The sequence below is a fragment of the Plasmodium fragile genome (genome assembly GCF_000956335.1).
Source record: "Plasmodium fragile strain nilgiri unplaced genomic scaffold supercont1.12, whole genome shotgun sequence".
Taxonomy (NCBI): domain Eukaryota; phylum Apicomplexa; class Aconoidasida; order Haemosporida; family Plasmodiidae; genus Plasmodium; species Plasmodium fragile.
The window spans coordinates 372,421-393,926 of record NW_012192592.1 but is presented as its reverse complement, the minus strand read 5'-3'; the positions used below and the strand labels follow the sequence as shown (position 1 = coordinate 393,926).

At 43.1% G+C, this 21,506-nt stretch overlaps 2 protein-coding genes across 2 annotated transcripts; one reads left to right on the top strand and one right to left on the bottom strand.

Annotated features, from left to right (window-relative positions):
* Positions 1-766: 766 nt before the first annotated feature.
* On the top strand, positions 767-2,825 carry AK88_01450 (uncharacterized protein; the record flags this gene model as incomplete). The annotated part of the gene is made up of 7 exons (XM_012479085.1): positions 767-1,176; positions 1,363-1,417; positions 1,530-1,671; positions 1,831-1,949; positions 2,095-2,182; positions 2,343-2,407; positions 2,628-2,825. The coding sequence occupies 7 exons, from the start codon at positions 767-769 to the stop codon at positions 2,823-2,825; spliced, it is 1,077 nt and encodes a 358-aa protein (XP_012334508.1).
* A 476-nt stretch (positions 2,826-3,301) lies between these two features.
* Positions 3,302-20,458, bottom strand: AK88_01449 (uncharacterized protein; the record flags this gene model as incomplete). Its single annotated transcript, XM_012479084.1, has 1 exon — positions 3,302-20,458. The coding sequence occupies one exon, from the start codon at positions 20,456-20,458 to the stop codon at positions 3,302-3,304; it is 17,157 nt and encodes a 5,718-aa protein (XP_012334507.1).
* Between the last annotated feature and the right edge of the window lie 1,048 nt (positions 20,459-21,506).

The window sequence follows — 21,506 nt, the reverse complement described above, 5'->3', positions numbered from 1 at the left end:
TTTTTTTTTTTTTTTTTTTTTTTTTTTTTTTTTTGTTTGAGCGCCTGTCAGGCATTGTCCCCATTTACCTGAGTGGGTTTTTGTTGGCAAGAGGGAGAGGTCCCCCTTTTTTTTTTTTTTTTTTAAGTCCATAAAAGGAATTATCGTTTGTGTGTGTTAAAACCAGTTGAGTTGCGAGCATGACTGATGTGTATGTGTACATGTACACGCACATGTATGCACATAGTTTTGAAGACGAAGGCACACCCCGAGCGGAGCTACTCGTCACCGTTACGCCCTGCTGCTGTCCCCCCGCCTCATTCGTCTCTTCCACTGGTGTGGAGAGGCAGCTCCAGCGTTAGCCATTCACATTTCACTGCGCCCCTTTTGATTTACGCACGCCACACCACACATATTCCATTTTGGTCCACGTTTGTATCTGCCCCATTTTGTTATAACTCCTTTTCATTTTTTGCAGGCAAATAGGAGCGCTGGACAGAGGGAAAAAAAAAAAAAAAAAAAAATATTAATAATAAAATAACAATTTGGGGCAAGTTTCGTGAGAAGGGAGCCACGGCAGTGTAGGCGCTACCCCTGTTCGAAGGCACCGCACAAGGTGTAGGCGCAGCGTACGAGTCTGCCGAGAGACGCCAGGGAGATCGTTTGTTGTGAAATCCGTTGGGCCGTCTGGCCTCTGTCTACCACACCATCTCCCAGCACCACCTGCCTGGATCTGCCTGCGTCTGCCCGCATCTGTCCGCTGCTCATTAGTTTATTGTGTGACAAAATGGACCTGCTGCTGGCGAAGGCTATTTGCATATTTACCTTTTTGTGCGTGGCCACGTTCGGGTGCTCCATCCCCTACCTGATAGGTCTCCTGGGGAACAACAAGAATGCAGAGCACGAAAACAGAATTAAGGGCATCCTGTCTAATTTGAATTGCTTTGGCTCCGGGTTCATTTTTTCCATTGTGATGTTTCACCTGCTCCCGGAGACTATAATGATTGCGAATTCTCACAACCACGTCGTTTTATTTAATTCTTCTGACCCAGAAGCAAAAACGTTGTTCGTTTTTTTATTCGTTTTTATTGGTTTTGCTATGCAACTGGCCCTGGAGCATGTGCTCCCCGTGGACGGTAACATGTGCTGTGTGGTCAATGACAACGTCAAGTCGATGCTCGAGGATAATTTTTCCAAGTAGGGTTCCACTCTCCCACGCATGGGATGTGCGACAGGGATGGAGAGAAGCATTGTCATGCGTGTAACTGCTCATCTGTACATGGCATGGGTGCAAATGCACGTGCAGCTGAGTATAATACACCCAAGAGCAACACAACACAGTGCTTGTCTGTACTCCCCGTTCGTTTTTTTCCCTCCCTGCAGAAACAAGCACCAAAGCAAAAAGGGCGACGCGGTCAACATTGAGATGCACAACGTTGTAAGTCCACCTCCGTCGTCTACCTCCATCGCCAGGCCGTCGCCAGGCGATTGCACATTTTTTTTCAACTGTGCACATGCGCGCAACTCTCTCCCATGTCCTCTCCTTCCAGATCGTGAACGAGAATCAGTACCACCACGCATGCGACAGCGAGCACTTCAACAAGCAACAGAACATTGTGAAGTTCCTGCACGTGCTAACGCTCCAGTCGTTTTTTTTGACCATCTCGCTGGCGGTGCATTCGTGCATTGAGGGTAGGCGCAGAGGGGAATGATTAATCGAGCGTAGCGACAGACAATACATTATGTGAGCGTGAGCTGTACTTTTTTTTTTTATACCCCCTCCGATAAAAGACCTTGTTGTATACACATTTTTTTTTTGTTAACGCCGCTTCTGTATATCCCCCTTCGCAGGTATGGTCGTGGGAACTTCCAACGATGTTAATTTTGTGTTTATAAATTCCTTTTGTATTTTGGCTCATAAATGGATCGCAGGGGTGACTGTCGCGCTCTCGCTGAACCAGAACAATATAGTAAGTCCCCCGGGTGGCATGCGCACGTGCGTCTAATTGCGCACCGTTGCGTGTGTGTCTAATTGCACACCGTCGCGTGTGCGTGTTCGTGTGTCCGTCACATGGGGTTATATACGCCGCTTCCTCACTTCCCCCCCCTGTGCAGAGCAAGAACCTGAAGATAATTCTCCTCATCATTTTCATTTTTTCCTCCCCCCTGGGCATAATCATTGGCCACCTAATAAAATCTTCGGGTACCTACCACTGGGGGGGGGGCATTACACACCTGCCTTGCCATGGATGATGTGCAGGACACACCCTACTCTCACCCTTATATATATATATCTTTTTGCACATATGCACATGTGTGCCAGACATACCCTTTGTTTTTTTCATCCCTCCCCCCCCACATAGGCGAGAAAGTCACATGCGTGATTAATGCTGTTTCTATCGGGACACTGCTCTTCATAGGATGCGAGGTGCGCCACAGGACAAAAAAAAATATATACATATATGTATGGAGACACACACGAGCAGTTACATATTGATAATCCCTCCTCGTAGTACGTGGGCGAAGACGCCGCTCCACTTTTTAATCATGTCTGCCTACGTGGCGAACGCTTCGAAGGTGCATTGAAGTCACTGTTGTAATTGATACTCACCACAATGTCTCCTCTCCTCCCCCCCTCCCTTTTGCAGATTTTGCTAAACGAAATAAAACAAAAGTTCAGTCGCAAAATACGATTGGCCAAGTGGTTGAGCTTTTGCTCCTCCTGTGTAATTGCGTTTTTGCTCATTATGGCGACGCAGCACTTGGCCCCCCACACGCACAGCAACGCGCATAGTCACGAGCATGGTTATACGAACAGCAATTACCACCAGCACCACGCTCATTAACCGGGCCAAGGCGCAAGTTACCAGCATGCAGACCCCCGTTAACGAAGCAGACCCCGCCAGTTTGGTTAAAAAGGAGAGAAACACATTTTTTTAAAAATCCCAGGATGATGGCAAAATGGTGCCCAACATAAATGGACAGAGATACCGCGGGGCAGAGCCCCTCATCCCTACGTGAACAACACACACCATGTGGTGTTTTTTTCTTTTTTTTTTTGGTGCAATTTTTTTTAAAAACTTTTTAAAAATTTTTTTAAAAATTACAGTTCAAGTTGAGCGTTCCGTGTCTTCACGCGTGCGCGCCGTAAAAACGATTTTTAAAAATGTTGTTTTTGAGCCCCTTCTCGCACGAGAAAGGAATGTGAAACCTGGCGAGTGAAACGTGTGCAGGTGGTAAACAAAATGAGGATTAAAAAAAGCGTGTGCGTTTGGTGAGGACAGCGTCTCGCATGTATGGCAGCGACACAGAATAAAAGGCGTTAGCGCTTGGACGCCGCCGTGGCGTAGTTGTAGATGAGGTAGTAGATCTGCGTGGAGCGTTGCAGGATGAAGGTGAAAACGTTGAGGATATTATTTTTTTCCAGGTACGAGTTGGCTAGCTTCTTCAAATCGATTCTGTTAATGTGCTTGAGGTTGATACTTTCAATGTTAATTTGGTTCACCTTTTGGTTGTTCAGCATGGCGTAGGTGAAGTAGATGACGCAGGTGAGTATTTTCTTCATGACGTAAATGTCAATTTCTATATTTTCAAAAAATTTCTTCACGTTCTCTGCGGAGGAGGAAGTGGCCACCCCTCCCGTCATGGCAGTGGCAGTGGCAGTGGCAGTGGTAGCGGTAGCGGCGGCGGAGGTGGACGTGGACGTGGCCGCCGCGCCTCCTTTCTTCTCCCCAAACGGGTTGTAGTCGGCGTTAAAGAGTTCCGTGCTTATTTCGTGCTCGTTGGACTGGTACGCTTGGTTAGTCCATTCGTTGTGCTCGCCATGACCCGCCTGATGAGCATCGTGGGGGGAACAAGCTGCTCCTCCAGCCCTGTCATAGATCAACCAGTTGAGCATAAAGTTCTGTTCAGGCCAAGACTTTTCCTTGGAGGTCAAATTATTTAATAAAAAGTAAATGATATTTGTTAATTTCTTCATGGCCAAGGAAACACTTTTAAGCATACTAAAATTTTCAAATTTTATTAAATTAATAAAATAAAAACAGGTATTCATAAAAACTTTTAAAATTATTTTTATATATTCACAATACTTGGTCTTAGATTCTTGAACATACTCATCATACAGCCCAATGTCATACTCGATAATGTCCAGGCATAAATTAATACAATTAAATTTAATGGAGTATTTCGGGATAATGTTTTGAAGAATGCGATGTGTTCTTATACTTTTTCTTCTTTTGTCTAGCATAGTTTTATTTAAATTTTTATTCAGTAATTCATTTTCATCATTCAAACTAATGTCGTACACTACGAAAATGGACAGGATACCTAGGAGGTCCTTAATGTAGTTCAGAATATAATTGTGCTCCTTTATTATATTGCATATGTTGAGGGAAATTTCATTGTATTCGAATTTTAATGAAGCATCTAATGCGTCCATTGCATCTAATGCGTCCATTGCATCTAATGAAAGATTCTCTTCGCCTTCGCTGTTGCCTCCTGCCCCTCCTACCCCTTCCTCATTAGATGCATGGTGTGTGTAATGCTCCACATGGGCAGGATACGCCACTGCCTGATTGTGAAGAATTTTCTTTTCAATAAAGAGATCATCAACATTGGACATTCTGTTTGCAGGGGACCCCATCCTCATCCTACCACTTCTCCCTCTCCTACTCTGTTCATCAGGTGGTTGACTGGACCCACACTGGGTTGTGTGCTGCTCGACGTCGTAGTAGTTATTATAGTCTGCGCCATAGTAGTCCTCTCCTTGAAGGGCATTCGTTGCATGTTTTCTTCCCCTTGAATTTATTCTTCCAAGGGGATCGTGATTCTTTCCTTCCTCCCCACCACTTTCATTTTCACTTGCACCATCATCGCTGCTCTCTCCTGAACCATCCTCCATAAGATCTCCTTCATGACCAACCCCTTCCTCATCATCGTCCGACTCAATCAACCCTTGTCCCATCATCATCATCATCCCTCCGTGGCCACTTCGCTTCTTCTTCGCACCTACACTTCTGCAACCAAGTCCCTTTGCTCCCCTTTTCGTCCTCATTATTTTGAGCTTCTTCAACGTGAGGTAGTTCTGGTGTATGTACAGGAGATAATTTTTGTACAGCCTCAGAAGGTAGTAGGTGCTGGCGTAAATCACATCTAAATTAACTACCCCCATATTTGCGTGGTTTATGAATTCCTCTGAGTTTCCTTTGTCCTTCTTTGCATCTGTGAGCCAGTCTCGTTGTGCATGTCGTTGTCCCGGGTGGGTCCACGTCCCTGCTGGCTCTTCGCCTCGCTCTCCACGGCCATCACGAAGGTCGCCACTGGGTCCTTTTCCATCGCTTCCCCTATCTGAGGGTCCCCCCTCTCCTCCTCCGCCTCTTTTCTTCACAAAGTTGCATGTGCAAGAGTAGCAGAGACACTTATACACAAGCTCGTGATTGTAAGTGGTAAAGTTATTAACCTCATGAGTGATCTCCTTGGCCTTCATCAAATAATTATTCACAATCAAATGGTTCACAAAAATGTGTATATATTTTATAACCCAATTTCCAATCCACCTAAATAAATGAAGACCCTTTTTATCAACCACCTTCAAAATAACAGTCACATAGGAAATGATGAGAGAGGGTCGGGGGAGGTATATATTCTTATTGTCTAGAAAGTTGGTGGGGAAAGTTAAAAAAGGAATACTTGAACAAAGGTAATTAAATTTATATTCATATAAATGATCAAATATATTGCTACTTAGAAATAAGTTGAAGAGATCTGGCTTTTGTACAAACTCGTTAACGTATGTGGTGTCACAAAGGGAGCTGAGTAAAAAACATGTGTGTAAAATTTTTTCATCATTGTGGTTTTGTTCTCTTGCATTATGAATAAGAAATAAATTGCCCTTAATCAGTTTTTTTATATTTTCTTCGTCTATCTTAATGTCAATCTCGTGAATTCCAATCTTGTTCAGAAGGAAAATGAGTAAGTTAATGCTTAACACGTTCAGGTCGTTTCTATTGTAGAAGAAGCTACAGCAGAAGGCTTCCTCATATATGTTTAGACTTCGGTTGTTCAGGTGGACTTTATTTTTGAGATGCTCCTTAAAATGGAAATTCACGAGGTTCCTCCTCTTCACCCCATTCGTGCCGTACTTGTCATCCCAGTCGGTGTCTTCCTCGAATGGGTCCTCCTCATCAAGCAATGCAGTAGGTCCTGAACTCCAAAACAAACGCTCCCCGCCCCGAGAGGAACTATCCCCATTTGTGTACAGAAATACTTCCGTGTTGTAGTCAATAAATTTATACACATTGCTGTAGAAATAAATCGGGATAATAAAATTTCTGTTTGTGATAAAATTCTTGTACGAGTCCATAAAAAGGTTACATATGAAATCGTTAAGTACATCTTGGTCAATTCGTTTCATGAGGGACAGGAACATATTCTTTGTCTGCCCAATGTTGTTCTCTTCCCCACTGTGCATGTAATTGTAATGATATATGTTCAGCAACGTGTAAAGGCATTCGTATATGTAGATAATTGTGTACTTATTTAAAATGGGGTGCTTCTTCGTAATTAATAAAATGAATAACTCTAACAGGTCATCAAAGAACTCATTGCTTTTTAAAATTAGCTTAGCATACTCGCTGTGTACATCGTAATGTATTTTTTTCTTTCCTCCAATGTGTTGGAGAAGCTCCACCTCGTCGTCCCGTGCAAGGAAAGCTGTTCCTTCATTGTACTTTTTCCCTCCTCTAACAGTAGGTATATACGTTGTACCATTATTGTCTCTAAGTCTGAAGAGGGAGTTTCTTGTGTAGGAAGACGCAGAAGACATGACGGTCCCTCCATCGTACTCTGAGTCACCAGAACTTTTTGGAAGCCTCAACACGTTGTCCTCAAATTCTCTGTTCAGAATTTTTTTCGAGAAAAAATTGGACATTTTTAATTTTTTGTGATATTTCAAATGTTCAATTTTGTATGCCTCATCATCACGTTGTGTGTTTTTTTCTGTCCTTGGGGGGTTTGTTCTTGCACCATCCGTGTGTCCACCCGCTGGGCCATCCACTTGACGATCTGCTTCCTCATCCGACTCGTCCTGCCCACTACGCAAGGAGAAGGTGTCCTTCTTACCCTTGAGAAGGTTTTTAAGCCCCCGGTTGTTGCGCGCCAGGTAGCTAAACGCAAAACAATTATTATGCGAAAAGAAAAAAATGGTAATAAATAAATACACAATAAACATAATAGGGGTTATCTGAATATTAAAATTAATGTAGTGAGAAGACTTGATAATGGACGTGATTCCCCTCAGATGCTTTTGTATGTTGTTAATTATGTACAAGTAATTTTTTAAGTAATATATTTTTTTGTTCATTCTGTTATTTTTAATCTTAAGGATAAGGTCCACTAGGTAGGTGACCTTTTCAATGTACGTCTTGTAGACCACTAGCCAATTCTTGTAATTGATGTTTAAATAATTTAGGCTGTTAAAAATGTATATACTTTTTTCTAAGCATTTTTGCTTGGAGCGTACCCCACTGGCTCGATTCCCCGCTCGGCTAGCATGTCGCCGTACCCGTTTAGTCGTACCTGCTGCTGACCCCTTGGAAGACCTCCTCCCTAGAGTCACCTTGCCACCATCACCATGAAGGCTACTACGATTAAGGTAGTACTTGTTCAGAAATCTGCGCAGGTAAGTCTTGTTCCCAATAATTTCATTCAAATGTTCAAAGTTGAAATTTTTGCCTGAACTGTTCATATGATTATTCCTTTGTACATGTTCCACGTTTTGTTCATTTTGGCTGGGCATTTCATGTGGGCCCAGGTCGACCAAAGCATCTTCCTGCGACAGCGGGTCGTCGTACCTGCGCATGAGCGCCGCGGGCACTCCCCCACCGCGTGCAGAAGCGCCAACAGCAGTGCGAACCCCCCAAAAGTTAACATACGTGTTGATGATGCTCGTGTATAACACATGAACGTTTCTGTCCACAGAGAGCTGCACACCCTCCGTCTGCACACCAGTGTCATTCTTCACATAGTGCAAAAATTCCACATTGGAAAAATTAAAAACGCTCTGAAAGTTGAAGTCATAATTAAACAAATAGTAATGATAAATGTAATGCTTCAAATAATTGTCGTTGTAATTTTTAATCATGTGTAAATAATGGCTGATGAAATTATTCGCGTTCTCACAATTAAAAATTGGGTTTAAAAATTCGAAAAGTGTTTTTTTTTCATGGAAATTTTCTTCATTAATGATGGAGTCAAATGGGTTAACATTTTGTTTTCCTTTTTTTTTCTCTTGCTTATTTTTATATGACTGTTCATTTGTACCCTTTCCCGCTTTGTCTTCACTTTTTTGTTCCTTTTCCTCCTCTTCATTCCCCCCCAAGGAAAAATTCACATCCATGAACTGCTCCACGTGCTTGTCAATATTATTTAATATATTATCAATTATAGGAACAAAGACATTTAACATATGAAATGAAATTCTGAAAAAAACGATTTTTTCTGTATCCTTTAATTTTTGTACATTTACATTTTGGGTCAGGTAATAAAACACATTGAATTTATTTACCCACATTTTGGTTAAGAGAAAAATTATGTAGTCCTTGATTTTTTTATTTTTTACAATCATGTATATAATATTAAGACTCTTGGTCAGGTAGGAGTTTTTTTCGAATATATTGTATTGCCTCCAGTTGTTCAGGTTACTAAGATGGATATTGTTTTTGTAGTAGTCGCTCTTCCTTTCCTTGTTGGCGGTGTGTTTGGCTCGTTTTTTTGAGGAGGGTTCTCCTGTGTAAGGGGTATCCACACGGTTCCCTTCTGGGAAGGGCGAGTCGGTGTAACTCTTCACCCCTTCATCTTCATCATCATCTTCCTCCATCTCTTCGAGTCCTTGCACCGCGTTCACCTCATGCACGTCTTCTACCGCGTTCACGTCTTCCCCGCCGGGGCAATAATCGACGTGTATCAACTCGCGCACGCTCTCCAAGGAGGAAAAATCAACAATGACATTGTCAATCATGGTGCTGAGGAAGCACTGTTGCTCGAGCTCCATGCCCTCTTCAACGGTGGTGAGTACATTTTTCTTGTCACTGTGCTTGGCTGGAATGAATGAAAGACCCAGGAGAGACAAAACACAATTCTCAATCAATGAGTCCGAGTTGTTTAGGAACAGAAACTTTCTCGTTAGCACTTCATAAAAGTAAAGAATAAGTTTCGTGATGGAAATTTTACTATAATTGTTGAGGACCCGATTTTTGTTCAGTCCTCTTATGTCGTTGTAATCAATGTCCACATTAACAAGATGGCTAAGTTCGATCCATTCACAGAGTTCGTTATTCAATAAGATTTGTTTTCTCCTCATTTCATTGCTCAGGGTTTTGGCTGCCTCTTCCTTTTTCTCTTTCAGCAACTCCTTTATCGGAATAAGAAGATTCTCCTCTTGGTATGTCTTGCCATATATTTCCTTTTCACCACTAATCGCTTTTTTTATGTGATCAAAATATTTCATTTGTTCGTCTCCTCTGTTGTCGTGAAAGCTGCTTGGGAACAACATGTTCTCATTTAATTTGTTCAGGCGGTTGAAAAAGTCGTAGAATTTCAACTCCCTCTCGATTGTCTTTTCGATGTCTTTTGCCTCGTCCGTTTTGTCGTAGCTGTTGCGTTGGTTGGCGAACGCCTGGGCTTGTTCCTGCGCGGGGTGGGGGCCAACGTGGCCGCCATGCGCGCTGTGACCTCCCTGCACGTCGCTGCTCGGGCCCATGCCCATACCCATTCCCACGCCTACACCAACTGGGGCTTTTCCTCCCTTTTGCTCCTGCGCGTTGGGGGTGGTGGCTTTGTTCGCCGTAGGCGGTGATGTGATCGGTGACGTGATCGGAGAGCTGTTCGGAGAGCTGTTCGGCGCGTCCTGTCTTTCTCCTACGCTAACGCCAACGCCACCGCTACTACCCCCCCCTGCGACCGCGTTTTCAATCCTGAGCATCCTCTTAAAGTACGTGTGGCGCTTGAACGACTTGACATAGAGGTAGAGCCTGAGGTCGCTGACGTGCACGAGCTCGGTCTCCAGGAAATCGTACTTCTCTGTGTAGAAATTGTTAATGGGAAGAAGATTGTACGAGCTGCAATACCCCACGACGTTGGAGTCAATCGACTTGACCTCTCTGTAGTAGTCTTCCCTGCAGTAGTTATCACTTCTGTCTTCACAAGTGATATTATACAAACTCAGGTTGTCCTTGTCTTCTTCCTTTTCTTTATTGTCGTAAAACACACATATCTTTTTACTCTTAATGGTATCGATAATATCATTATCGGACAGGTAATCATACATATATTTTATTTGTTTTTTTTTTTTTTTCAATTTCATACGTCGGTACGTGGTTAATAGTTCTTCATCCATTTGTGGTTCTGTGAGTCTCCGTCTGGAGGGGACTCGTCGTCTCTCAGATCTGTAGGACCTTTTTAATTCCCTTCCTCTGCTTTTGCCACCTCCATATACGTTATCGCTCATGTAGAGGAGGTCCTTCTTCATCAAGTCATCTTGATCTTCATCCTCACCCTCGTCGCTGTCCTCGTAGGAGAGCCCATCATCATAAGCCTCATCCTGCGTGTACCTTCCACCACATGGTGAGTAACTGTCCTCCTCGTATTCACCCTCCTCACTGTCGTCGTACTGATCCGTGTCCCCATACGAGACACTTTCATCCTCATAATCCTCTTCATGCAAGTTTCCTTCTGTATCATTCATATAAGAATCTGCTGCTCCTCCTCCATTAGCTATTCGTTCTGCATCAACAAGTGTGGCCATTCGTCTTTTCCTTCGTGAGTGAAAATTTCCCCCTCGGCGTGCTCTTCGCTCCCCCTCCTGCAAATAATCTTCCTCACTTTCATTACGCACATCACTATCCTCGTCTTCCATTCCGCACCCGTTTCTCTTCTTCTGATTTTTCAAGTAGGTTAACCAGTTGGTTGTGTTCAGCACTTCTTCTTTATTGCGCATCATGCCCCCCCCCCCTTGGTGGTTGGCCATTCTTCTTTTCATTTTCGCATTTACTACACACGTTTTGTTTTCCGTACGGCTAGGAGACCGTCGGAGGTAGTACAAGAGGGGTAAGTCGATAAAGTTATGTAAAATTTTTTCCATCTGAATGGTCCTATTCGAAATGACATAACAGTTGTTAAATTTCTGTCTGTTCAGGTGAAATGTAAAAATGGTACGCAAAGCATATTTTAAAAAGTTGAAGGATTCTTTATCCCTTTTAAGTATATTTATGGTGGTTCTACAATCGCGAACGAAAATTTGTAGGATGAGATATATGATGAGCTTGTCCATTTCTTTTGTCCTCAGGAAATTTTTTAATAAAAGTACGAGGTAGGTGGTCCTGGAGTTCACATTAATATTTTTAAACAAAAAATTGTGAACGCACATGGGTGTACACAACGATTCTGTTACGCTTATATCTTTCCCTGTAATTGTTTCTCCTCCATCTTCTTCTCCTTCTGTGGCAACTGTTCCAGTAGCTCCTCCGACAATGGGTCCGGAAATGGCTTTACTTCCTACCCTTCCTCCTCCTGTGCTAGACGAAGTCACAACCTCACTCTTCGAAGCATTCGCATCGACCAAGTGAATGTCGAAATGAAATTTGTCAATTTTCTTGTGTAACATTTTTTCATTTTTCCACAGGGTATACATATGGATGAAGAGGACATCTCGCTCGAAGAGGATTTTCAGGAGGTCTAACCCTAACCCCTTTATTCTGCACAGGAATAAGGAAGTGTAGAAGCCCTTCGAGTAGGAACAGGTGAGGTATTGCATCTTCTTTTCGTAATAGACCTGACACGTGGCTGAAGTGAAAACGTCGCTCTTCTCACAAGCAGGAGCGTTAACATCACTTCCCCCCCCTTTCCTAAGGAAGAGGCTCTTCCTCTGGTTGCACACACTTATATAATCTACATAGTTTTTACACTTGAAGATCATTTCCTGAAGAGCCCGATTCTCCTCATGCATTATATTGTCCAAGAAAATTACATTCAGGAAAATATTCATGAACTTATTGGACTCTCCTAAAATTTGATCAAACAGATACATGGTAGGTCTGAAGTCACAAGAAAAGTCGAACCGCTCATTCATCACTCTGTTCATACTTCTGTTATTATCATTTAGGGGTAGTGGTCCTTTCAGAATTAATTTAAAATACATAAAAACCAACACTATTAAGACGTACATTTCTCTGTCCTTAAAATTGATGTCCGCCTTACTCTTCGTTTCTCTCAGTTTGTTTTCTTTTATTACTTGAATCTTCTTTTCCTTCAACAGGTTGTATTCATTTTTTTTCAATTCGAAGCGGTACTTGTACACCTCTGCGTAGAGTGCGTTGGTTTTTGCCTTCAAACTTTCGTAGTGACTCTTAAGCTGCTCTACGTTCTGCACTGCTCCTCCCACACCTCCTAGCCCGCCTAGCCCACCTGGCTGCAGCGACGCCCCAAACGAGTTGGCGCTTCCAAACAGGCCCGTCCTTTGAGGAACAGCCTGACCTGACAGCAGGGATGAGTTCGTTTGTCCTGAAAAAAGATTCAGCGATGTGTTTGATCTGCTTACGGTGGCGAGATTTCCTGCATTGCTCTGTCCCAACACGTTATGGGTACCGAATAAAGTGCCTCCACTTAAATTATTACCACTGCTTAGGCTTGACAAATTGGTGTTCCCCCCTCCTAACATACTCGTAAAGGAGGGCGTCGTTGTCCCTGTGACGCCACCACCTAAAGCGGAAGATTTGTTCATAAGACCAAATGATGAATTGGAAAGCATTGCTTGGTTACTCATGTGATTCTGCATGGTGGGGTTGTTGCTACTGAAGGAAGTAGTAGTAGCCGCCCCTTGTGAAAACAAACTTGTGTTCTGTGAAGGCATAAAACTTGAACCCTGATTCTGTTGTCCCCTAGAAGTTAAAGCACTTCCAAAGGTGCTCGCTGCGTTGTTTTGAACAAGTGAGTTAGACAGACTATTCGTGTTTGTACTTCCACTAAGAAGGGTACTGGACGATGCATTCGTGCCAATCCTATTCGTACTGAATAAGGAGTTGGATGTGTTGCTGCCTGGTAGGAGGGACGTGTTCGTGAAGACGCTGTTTTGGCTAACTGGGGTGAATAAGCTGGGCTTGTTTACGCCACTAGTAGATGCTGCACTTCTAAATTGAGACCCTGTGTTGTTCTGCAAGAATTGCTGGTTCTGGTTTGACGACATGCTGCCCCCGAAGAGACTACCTCCGCTCTGTTGCGTGTTTCCAAAGATACTTGTTCCTGCTTGACCTAATGCAGTTACTCCTGATGAGGCTCCTCCTTGTGTAAGCATCTGATTGGACGTACCCCCTGCCTGGGCGCCAAAAAGCTTATTCGTGTTACTCAGCAAGGCACTGTTAGATGCAGCCCCGCTTTGATTGAACCCGAATGCGCTATTATTTGTGGTGTTCGCAGGGGCAAACAAACTTGTGGATGATGTCGTATTGGACCCGAAGAGAGAAGATCCTCCTGCTGGCTTGTTCGCGTTGCTATTCGTTACTAGGGCACTTGTCGGTGTGTTAAATAGACCACCAGTGGTGCCCATGGCCGTTCCTTTATTAAGAGTTCCACCAGACATGAATGAAGAGAAGCTGGTCGCAGGGGTTGTTGTTGTTGTTGCCCCGAGCGCGGTTGTCGCTGTCGTCCCTGCGTGAGACGGGGAGGCCCAACGCGTGGAAGACTCGTAAGCTGTTCTTGTATTCTCCATAGATGATGATGCTGGTGCTTGTGCCATGCTGGGGGAGGCGGAAAGGGATCCTGCCCTCTGTGTGCCAAAGAGACCACCTCCTGTTGAGGCATTCATCAAACTGTTAGATGCAGAACCGAAGAGGTTCCCTGTACCACCCGTTGTGGTTAGCAGTCCTGATTGTTGAGTGGCCTGTCCAGTGGTGGCTATGCCCAAATTAGATGTGACCCCCGCTTGGTTACTTTGTCTTGCAAAGGAAAAGGGAGACGCGGCGGCGGTTGTCTTCCCTGTGTTAGTTAACCCACTCGATAGAGGTGAAGAATTCACCCCAAGAAGATTTCTTTCGTTGAATAAAGTAGTAGTCGATCCGGCTGTACCAAACACTCCACCTGGCGTGGTGCTCTGTTGGTTAAAGAGAGAAGGGGATAACAAATTGGATGATGCTGCACCGGGATAAGAACAAAGGTTGTCGCCAAAATTTCCTACCTCAGCAAAAGACTTGTTTAGCATGGTCTGAGCTAAAACATATGGCTCAAAAGGAACAGCATTCTGTTTTAATATTTGTTCCATTTGAACAATGTTATTCGTGTTAACATTAATTTCGTTTTGTAATTTATTTATATGAGCCTCTAAATTTTTCGTCTTTTGCATGTAGTAGTTGTATCTCCTTCTGAAGAGTGAGTTCTCTTGTTGACTCATGAAGAATTCTAGCTTGACATTTTCATCTAACTGATCTTCATTCTCGTATTTCTTGTCTCTAATTTTTTTTAATACAAAATTGTTTATAAGATTGTAAAATATATTTTGAACAACGTAGTTGGTGAGTAGGATTAAATGCTTGCATACGTTTTTTTCAGAATCTTCAATCATTAATTTTTTTTTTAAACAATTTTCATACACGTCGTCCTCGTCCTCATTTTGTGGGTCTGTGTTTTGGTTCCGCCCGGTGAGACTCCATCCCGCTTCTCCCCCTGCACCCACTCCTCCTGCGTTGTTACTTGCGCTGTTTTGGTTACGACCACCACTCTGTGTCCCCCCTCCAAGGGTTACACTAGTGGAGTGTTTCTTCTTCCGCTTGCTTGCTCCTCCTACACCACCACTGGAAGCTTGCTGGTCGTAGCGGTCCCCGTCCTCCCTACCTGAACAGTCCCCCTGACTTTGCTCCTCCTCATCCTCCGTGTAGAGTTCTTCAAAAAATCGATCAAAGTTAAAAAAAATGTCAAAGAAAATGTAATTTTTTTCTTTGGGTGTTTTCCTTCCGCTTCGGTATCCATTTTGTAGGTGATCGGAGTAGTATCCCTTCTTCCTCGGGTCGTGTCCCCCGCCTCCTCCTCCTTCCTGCTGCTCCTCTTCCGCTGCTTGCTGCCGCTGTGCGTGCCTCTGCTGCTGCCTTTTGCGTCTAATTTTTCTGTCGATCTCGTCAATTTTGTCCATGTTATTGAAGAAGTGCCAGACGCGGGTCAGGGAGAGATTGAACTTCCTCTTAATGCCGACCATGTAAATTAAATAATTTATGCACTTCATAAAGGTAATAATTATTTTAAGATTAAAGTAGGGGAAGGAGAAGTTACTAGCTAATAAGTCCAATGTGTTACTCTTAAGCTGTCCCATAGAAACCAACCTATCGACTTGTTCAAAGTGCTTCTTCACTCGGTCATTCTGTTCGTTGTATCTTTTTGTAGCTTCGAGCAAGAGATCGGGGAAGACTTCCGTAAGGGTACACAGGACGGACAAAGCAGAGGATGAATTTTTCACAAAGCTCGAGCAAAGGATTTCTATACAAAGGCATTTCAAATCGATGACATCTATTTGGGAGTTATATTTAGTTTTAATAATTTCGTATAAAATGTCTAACAGGTGCATGGTTCTGTATTGTTTAATCTTCTTATCCTTGGCTTCACTGACTTTGTTTTGTAAATTCAAATTATGAATGAAGACATTTTTGAAGTGTGTTGCATTGATAAGATTTTCCGTGTCGACCAGTGAAATTAGATTATTGTATTTGCGATTTTTTATTTTAAACAAGTTTGTTTCATGCTCGAGGTGATATTTTGTATTTTTCTTCAGCTCTGCTTTGAGGCTTTCAGGGTTTAGGGAGTTCGATGTTCCTCCGCTAGTCGCTCCGCCGCTACCCCCTTCGTAATGCTCCAACAGGATGTAATCAATTAACAGGTTTTTATTTATTGGAAGGTAGTAGCACAATTTGTTATTGTTGACGGAGGAGAGGAACAGGAGACACTTTTCTAACATCTTCAAGCAATTATATGGGTATACATTTTGTTCAAATATGTTTGCCAGCAAATACCTTGCATCGATATTGGTCCCTTTCCTCTCTGTTTGGAGTTCATTTTTAAGAATGACTTTTGCTCGATTCATAATGTCCTCATTAGTGGCACCCATGTCGTCGTCTTTCAGGATGGACAATTTATTTTTGCTGTCTAGGAAGAAATCAATTGCGTTTTTATTTTCTTCGAAGAAGATTTTTATTGCTTCCTTATTGTTGTAGGACCCGTCCTTGTTCTTACTAATGCTTTTTATTTGTTCTTCGTACTCGAGGATTTGCTTCACATCATACTCGTTTTGCGTGATTGTCTTCAACCCTTCCAGCTGGGCCTCGTCTAACTTATTTTGGAAGAGCGCCTCCGCCACGCCGTATAGGTTGAACTCGCTCTTGAGGAAGTTGTTTTCGCGCAGCAGGTTCTCCGTTAACTTGTTATCCTCCAGGAGGTACTCGATGCAGTTCTCCTGCGCGAGGATCTTCACAAGGAGCGGGGTAGTAGCGGCGGCCGCGTTGGCCGCGTTGGCAGCGTTGGCAGCGTTAGCCGTGTTAGCCGTGTTAGCCGTGGCCGGGTTAGCCGAGTTGGACGTGGTCGCGTTAGCCGCTGCCCCGCTGTGCACCAACTGGCATCCCGCGAAGGGGCGCAGCTTGTCCGTACTCTGCGTGATATCCTGCAGCAGTCGGCTCGCCTCGCCCACGCATCCCGCGTGGTGGTCCTTCTGCAGAGACAGCCTTTTGCAGAACCCCTCATACTTGGCACGGTCATACTTGAACACGCCCCGCTCCACCAAGTGCTTCTCCACAAGAGCATTCTCCTTTATGAGGTTGTTCAGATAAACGTTATTGTTTTGTATGTACTCCAATATTTGGTGGTTCTTCAAAATGCCCTTGAGTGCGTTGTTCTGTTCATACAATTTTTCAATGAGCAAAATTTTGAAGTAGTGCAGGTAGGTGATGTAGCAGCTGTTGTTGTTGCTGCTACCTCCACTTGCCCCTAACGAGTTGCTTCCCTCACCATGTGTAGCTGACGATCCTGTGGCGCGGAAGGTAGCAGAAGAGTTTCCTGCCACTCCACTTGCGTCTTCCACACATGGGTGTGAGAAAATTTTTCCGTTTAAACCATTCTTATACGAATCCTTTTCACTAAATTTATTCGTACCTATAAAATTTCTGTCTTCTAAAAAATGCAGCACATTATTATTATTATTATTCCCTCTGTCATTATTTTTGGTCCTTTCATACATATGTTGCTGATTTGTAAATTTTGAAAATTCATTATACTTTCCATTCAAAGTACAAACAAACTGGTCATACAATTTCTTCGTTAAATTAAATATATTTAAATTAGCCGTGAGAGGAGTCTTAAAGCAAAGGACCACATGTTCAATCAATTTGAGGTCATACAGATTGTTACACAGAACAGAGGCAAAGTCTAAGACGTGTACAAAAATATCGGAGTAAAAGTCGAGACAGATTCTCATTTTCTCTTCAGCTATTATTTTTAAATTTTTATATTTCATTATTATAATTCTCCTTTCTTCATTTATATTTGCTAAATTATTTTCCTTCACATTGTACAGAGGGTCAAAGTCGTTGCTTGCCTTCCTCATGGCGTACTCATTCGTTTGGTGCTCAACATTGTGGTGAAAAACTGCTTCGTCCATTTGGGAAAACTCCATGATGCGAGAATGGTACCGATTAATGACACTCTTCAATATACAAACATATTTCTTTACCAAGCGAGGGTAGTTATTACATAAACATTTTAAAAAAGTCAACACATCTATTATGTACTCTCCTTTTCTCTTATATATATGCATAATATTGTTTGGCCCATATTGTTGCGTTATTATTTGTGTAGAGGAGATACCACTTCTTCCTTTTCGGGGCCTATAAAAATCAGATGAGTCCACAAGGAGGAGCGCTTCCTCATCTGTGTTGTTTACTTCCCCAGGGAGTAGATCCATTGCAGTGTGATCTACCTCCCCTCCTCTTGTTACTCCTCTCTCTAGGGAAGCTTCTCCCCCTCCTCCTCCTCCTCCTTTCTTCCTTAGCCTAATTAGAAAATCTTTCTTTATGTGAAAGTCCATGAAGGAATTCCACAGATCCGTCGTGCGAGAATTTTTTATAAAGGAGTAGGAAAAAAAAATATGAAACAGATGAAACATAAGAGTACCCACAAGTGTCGCACTGGAAATTTTTTTAAGCACCAGGTCATAAAAAATTTTGAAAAAATTTCCTTCAAAGATGGCCCAGAAAATCTCCTCCTTGTTATGTGTGAACAGACTTACGACAAATCTTAAAATAATAACATTCGGGTCTACCTCCATGGATTCTGCTGCCCCTTCAGAAACATTTCCCCCCTTCCAGAAATAATCTCCTTGAGAATTTTGTTCTGCCGATATTTGTCCTGACCCAAGGACCCTGTCTGCACTTTTGATGTTCTTCCTTTTCCTCTTCTCCTCCTCATTTATTTTAGTAAAGAAGGCATAATAGTGCGACACGTTTTCTTTTATAAAGGAAGAACTCACCGAGTAGGTATTCTTCAAACTGTTCAAATGTTTCAGCTCCTTGTGCGAACTCATACAGTTGTACTTCCACGTATCGGGGTAATAAAAACTGTGGAAATTAATTTTTTCCTTTTTCCGTTCAAGTAGGTAAGTAACGTCTTCTTTACTGGGGGAGGTGTCCTCCACAATAATATTTTTCCTTTTCTCGTACACATATTTTTCTACGTTTGGTTGCAAACACAATATGAGCAGCAGGCTGATCTGCGTCGTTAGGGTTAGGCTAGAAATGTCAAAATCGTTTAAGCTACAATTACAGTTGTACCAATAGCCCTGGCAGTCTAGGCATCTGTTCAGGTAGTGGTTGTTCCTCAGCTTGTCGCTCTGTTGCTCGTAGAGCTTGTGCCTTCCGTCCCGGGACACATTGGGAGGGGGCAGGCCGCTGGCGTAGTTCGTCAGCGCAGTGGCCGGTGTGACGCTGTCCCCTTTACCGCTTTCCCCCTTGCCCTGCTCTTGGCCATTTATTAAGATGCTGGGGAGGTTTCCCTGCGCGGGATTTGCCGCACTTAGTGGTACCCCGTCAAACGGCTTGGGTTCCGTCCCGCCGGGAAAATTTTCCCCAATGGGGCCCGGTCCCCCGCTGCCGCTATTCTGATGTTGGCTGCCAAAGGGGATGGCCTCGACTGGTATATCTAGGCGGTAGTACTCCTCCATTTGCGAAACGAATTTACTATTACGAACAGTCTTCAAGTATTTGAAAAACCTTTTCCTCTTCTTCCTCGCCTGAACAAATAGCAAGCTGTCTAGCTCCTTCACATAATGATCTGTGGTAACAAAATCAAAGTACTTGGCCGATACCACATGGTTAATGAGTTTAAATAAGCTGGTAACTTGAGTGCTGGTGGCATGAAATTTGGAAAAGTATAAGAAAAGAATATCTACCAAGTTGAACAAAACGTTTATCTTATGAGCTTTGTAACTAAAGACGTAATCCATTTTCATACAAACATCATCATACTTGATTAAAAATTTTAAAATTTTTTCAACCTCCGAGATTATATTTTCCACGAAATCATTTTCCGTCAATTGGGTCAAAATGTATAAAGAAAATCTGTCCCCATTAATTCTGGTGTTGGAGCTGTACTCCCTGGAGGCTCTCCTGGGCATGCGCAGGCTGCTGATGGAGTTGTTCGAAGAGGAGGTGGCTCCAGTGGATGTCCTCAAATCTTCATCGTCTGCTTCCCCCTCATCTGCCTCCTCCTCATCTCCATCCCCCTCATCTCCATCCCCATCACCAACAACGTGTCCTTGTCCACGCTTCGTCCCCCCCTCCAGGTCTGTCAAATTTTCATCCTTCTCCTCACTACAGTACTCATTTTTAGGCGACCTCAAGTGGCCATATCTTGTGGTCACTCCAATTTTTTCATTTTTGTTCAGGTAATTTAAAATGGTAAAAAATATCATGACGATTAAATTTTCCTTTTCAATACAGGCCTTAAAAACTTCACATATAAACTGAGATTTCGTTAATTCACTTTTTACACACTCATTTTGAATTCTTTGGTACACCTCGTTAAACATGGAACACACACGCATTGCATTTCGGTTCAGCATGACGGAGCATTTAATAATATCCTCCATGTAGGTTAATAAGTAGGAGTGGTTGTCTGCGATATAATTCCTCAGATCATTTTTATTCACATCCTCCTCTTCGTACTGCAAGAAATGAAATGGGTTGGAAAACAGCTCCACATTTTCGTCAAAGAAATCTATTAGCTCTTTTTGTACTTGCTTCAATTCATGAATGCTTTTATTTTTCTTCAACAGTCTTTTGTTTTTTCTTTCTTCTTCGTTAATTGCACACTCGTAGTAAATGCTTATCTTTTGGTACACTTGGAGGTACACCGCGGTGGGCGGTTCGCCCTTGGGGCTCCTCCCTGCCTCGGCCTTCATATCCTGCCACACACAGAGGGTTACACCTTGTTAAGCGGCCGCCCAACTGCGATGCGCTACAGCGATGCGCTACCGCTATTATGCACTACCGCCGGGCGGGCGTGACCAAGTGCCTTCTTTGCCCTATTCCCTTAACACCTGTCCTCCCACGCATTATCCCTAAATAAAGCGGGGCACTTGTGCAGGTTGTTCACGGGGACGAATAAACGTGCTGCAATTCTGTACGTGTATAACGCGAGCAGCATGTAAGTTTCTTTTTTTTCCCCTTTGTTTCACGAAGGGAGTTATCCCTTGGGGTGAATTCGAGGGCGGGGGAAAAACACCCTCGGCGTGCAGGTGCGCACTGCTTCTCCGTGCGGCTTCAGAGCTTGCACGGAAGGAGGCACCTGAAGTGGTCCGCACGAAGGGCAACACAACAGTGACACAAAAATAATGAAACACAAGAGTGAACAGAAAGGTTAAACACGAAGGAGAACCAACGTAGGAACAACGAAAAGAATGCAAGAAAGAAAAAAAAAAAAAAAAAATGCAGGACGAATGCGAGCAAAATTTCACATGTGGAAAAAAAAAAAAAGTAAACACCACATATGTATATGAAAAGTGCTTACATTTTGCTCGTTCGTTTGTTTATATTTTTGTTTATATATTTTTTTTTCTTTCCCCTGTTCTTGTGTTCGTTTCGTTTCGTCTCGTTTTGTTCAACACCCGTTTGGCGCCCGTTAACGTGATTGTTCCGCTTCACTTTTTTTTTTTTTTCCCCAAAGTGCATAACGGAAAAAGGGGGACTGGTTCACTGGCGCCACATGGGGATCAGGTTGGTATTCTCCCCACACCCCTCGGGAAACTTATCGATTCGCTGTTCCCTTTTAACATAAACGCCTTACTCCTCCAAATGACAAGAAAAAAAAAAAAAAAATAATAAATAAATCACCACCATCGCTGTCACTTTAGTAGCGACGAACTGGTGTGTTGTGTTATGGGTAGGTAAGAACACACAAGTAACCTCCGCGAGAAACTGAATATTTTTTTTTTTTTTTTTTTTTGGTGC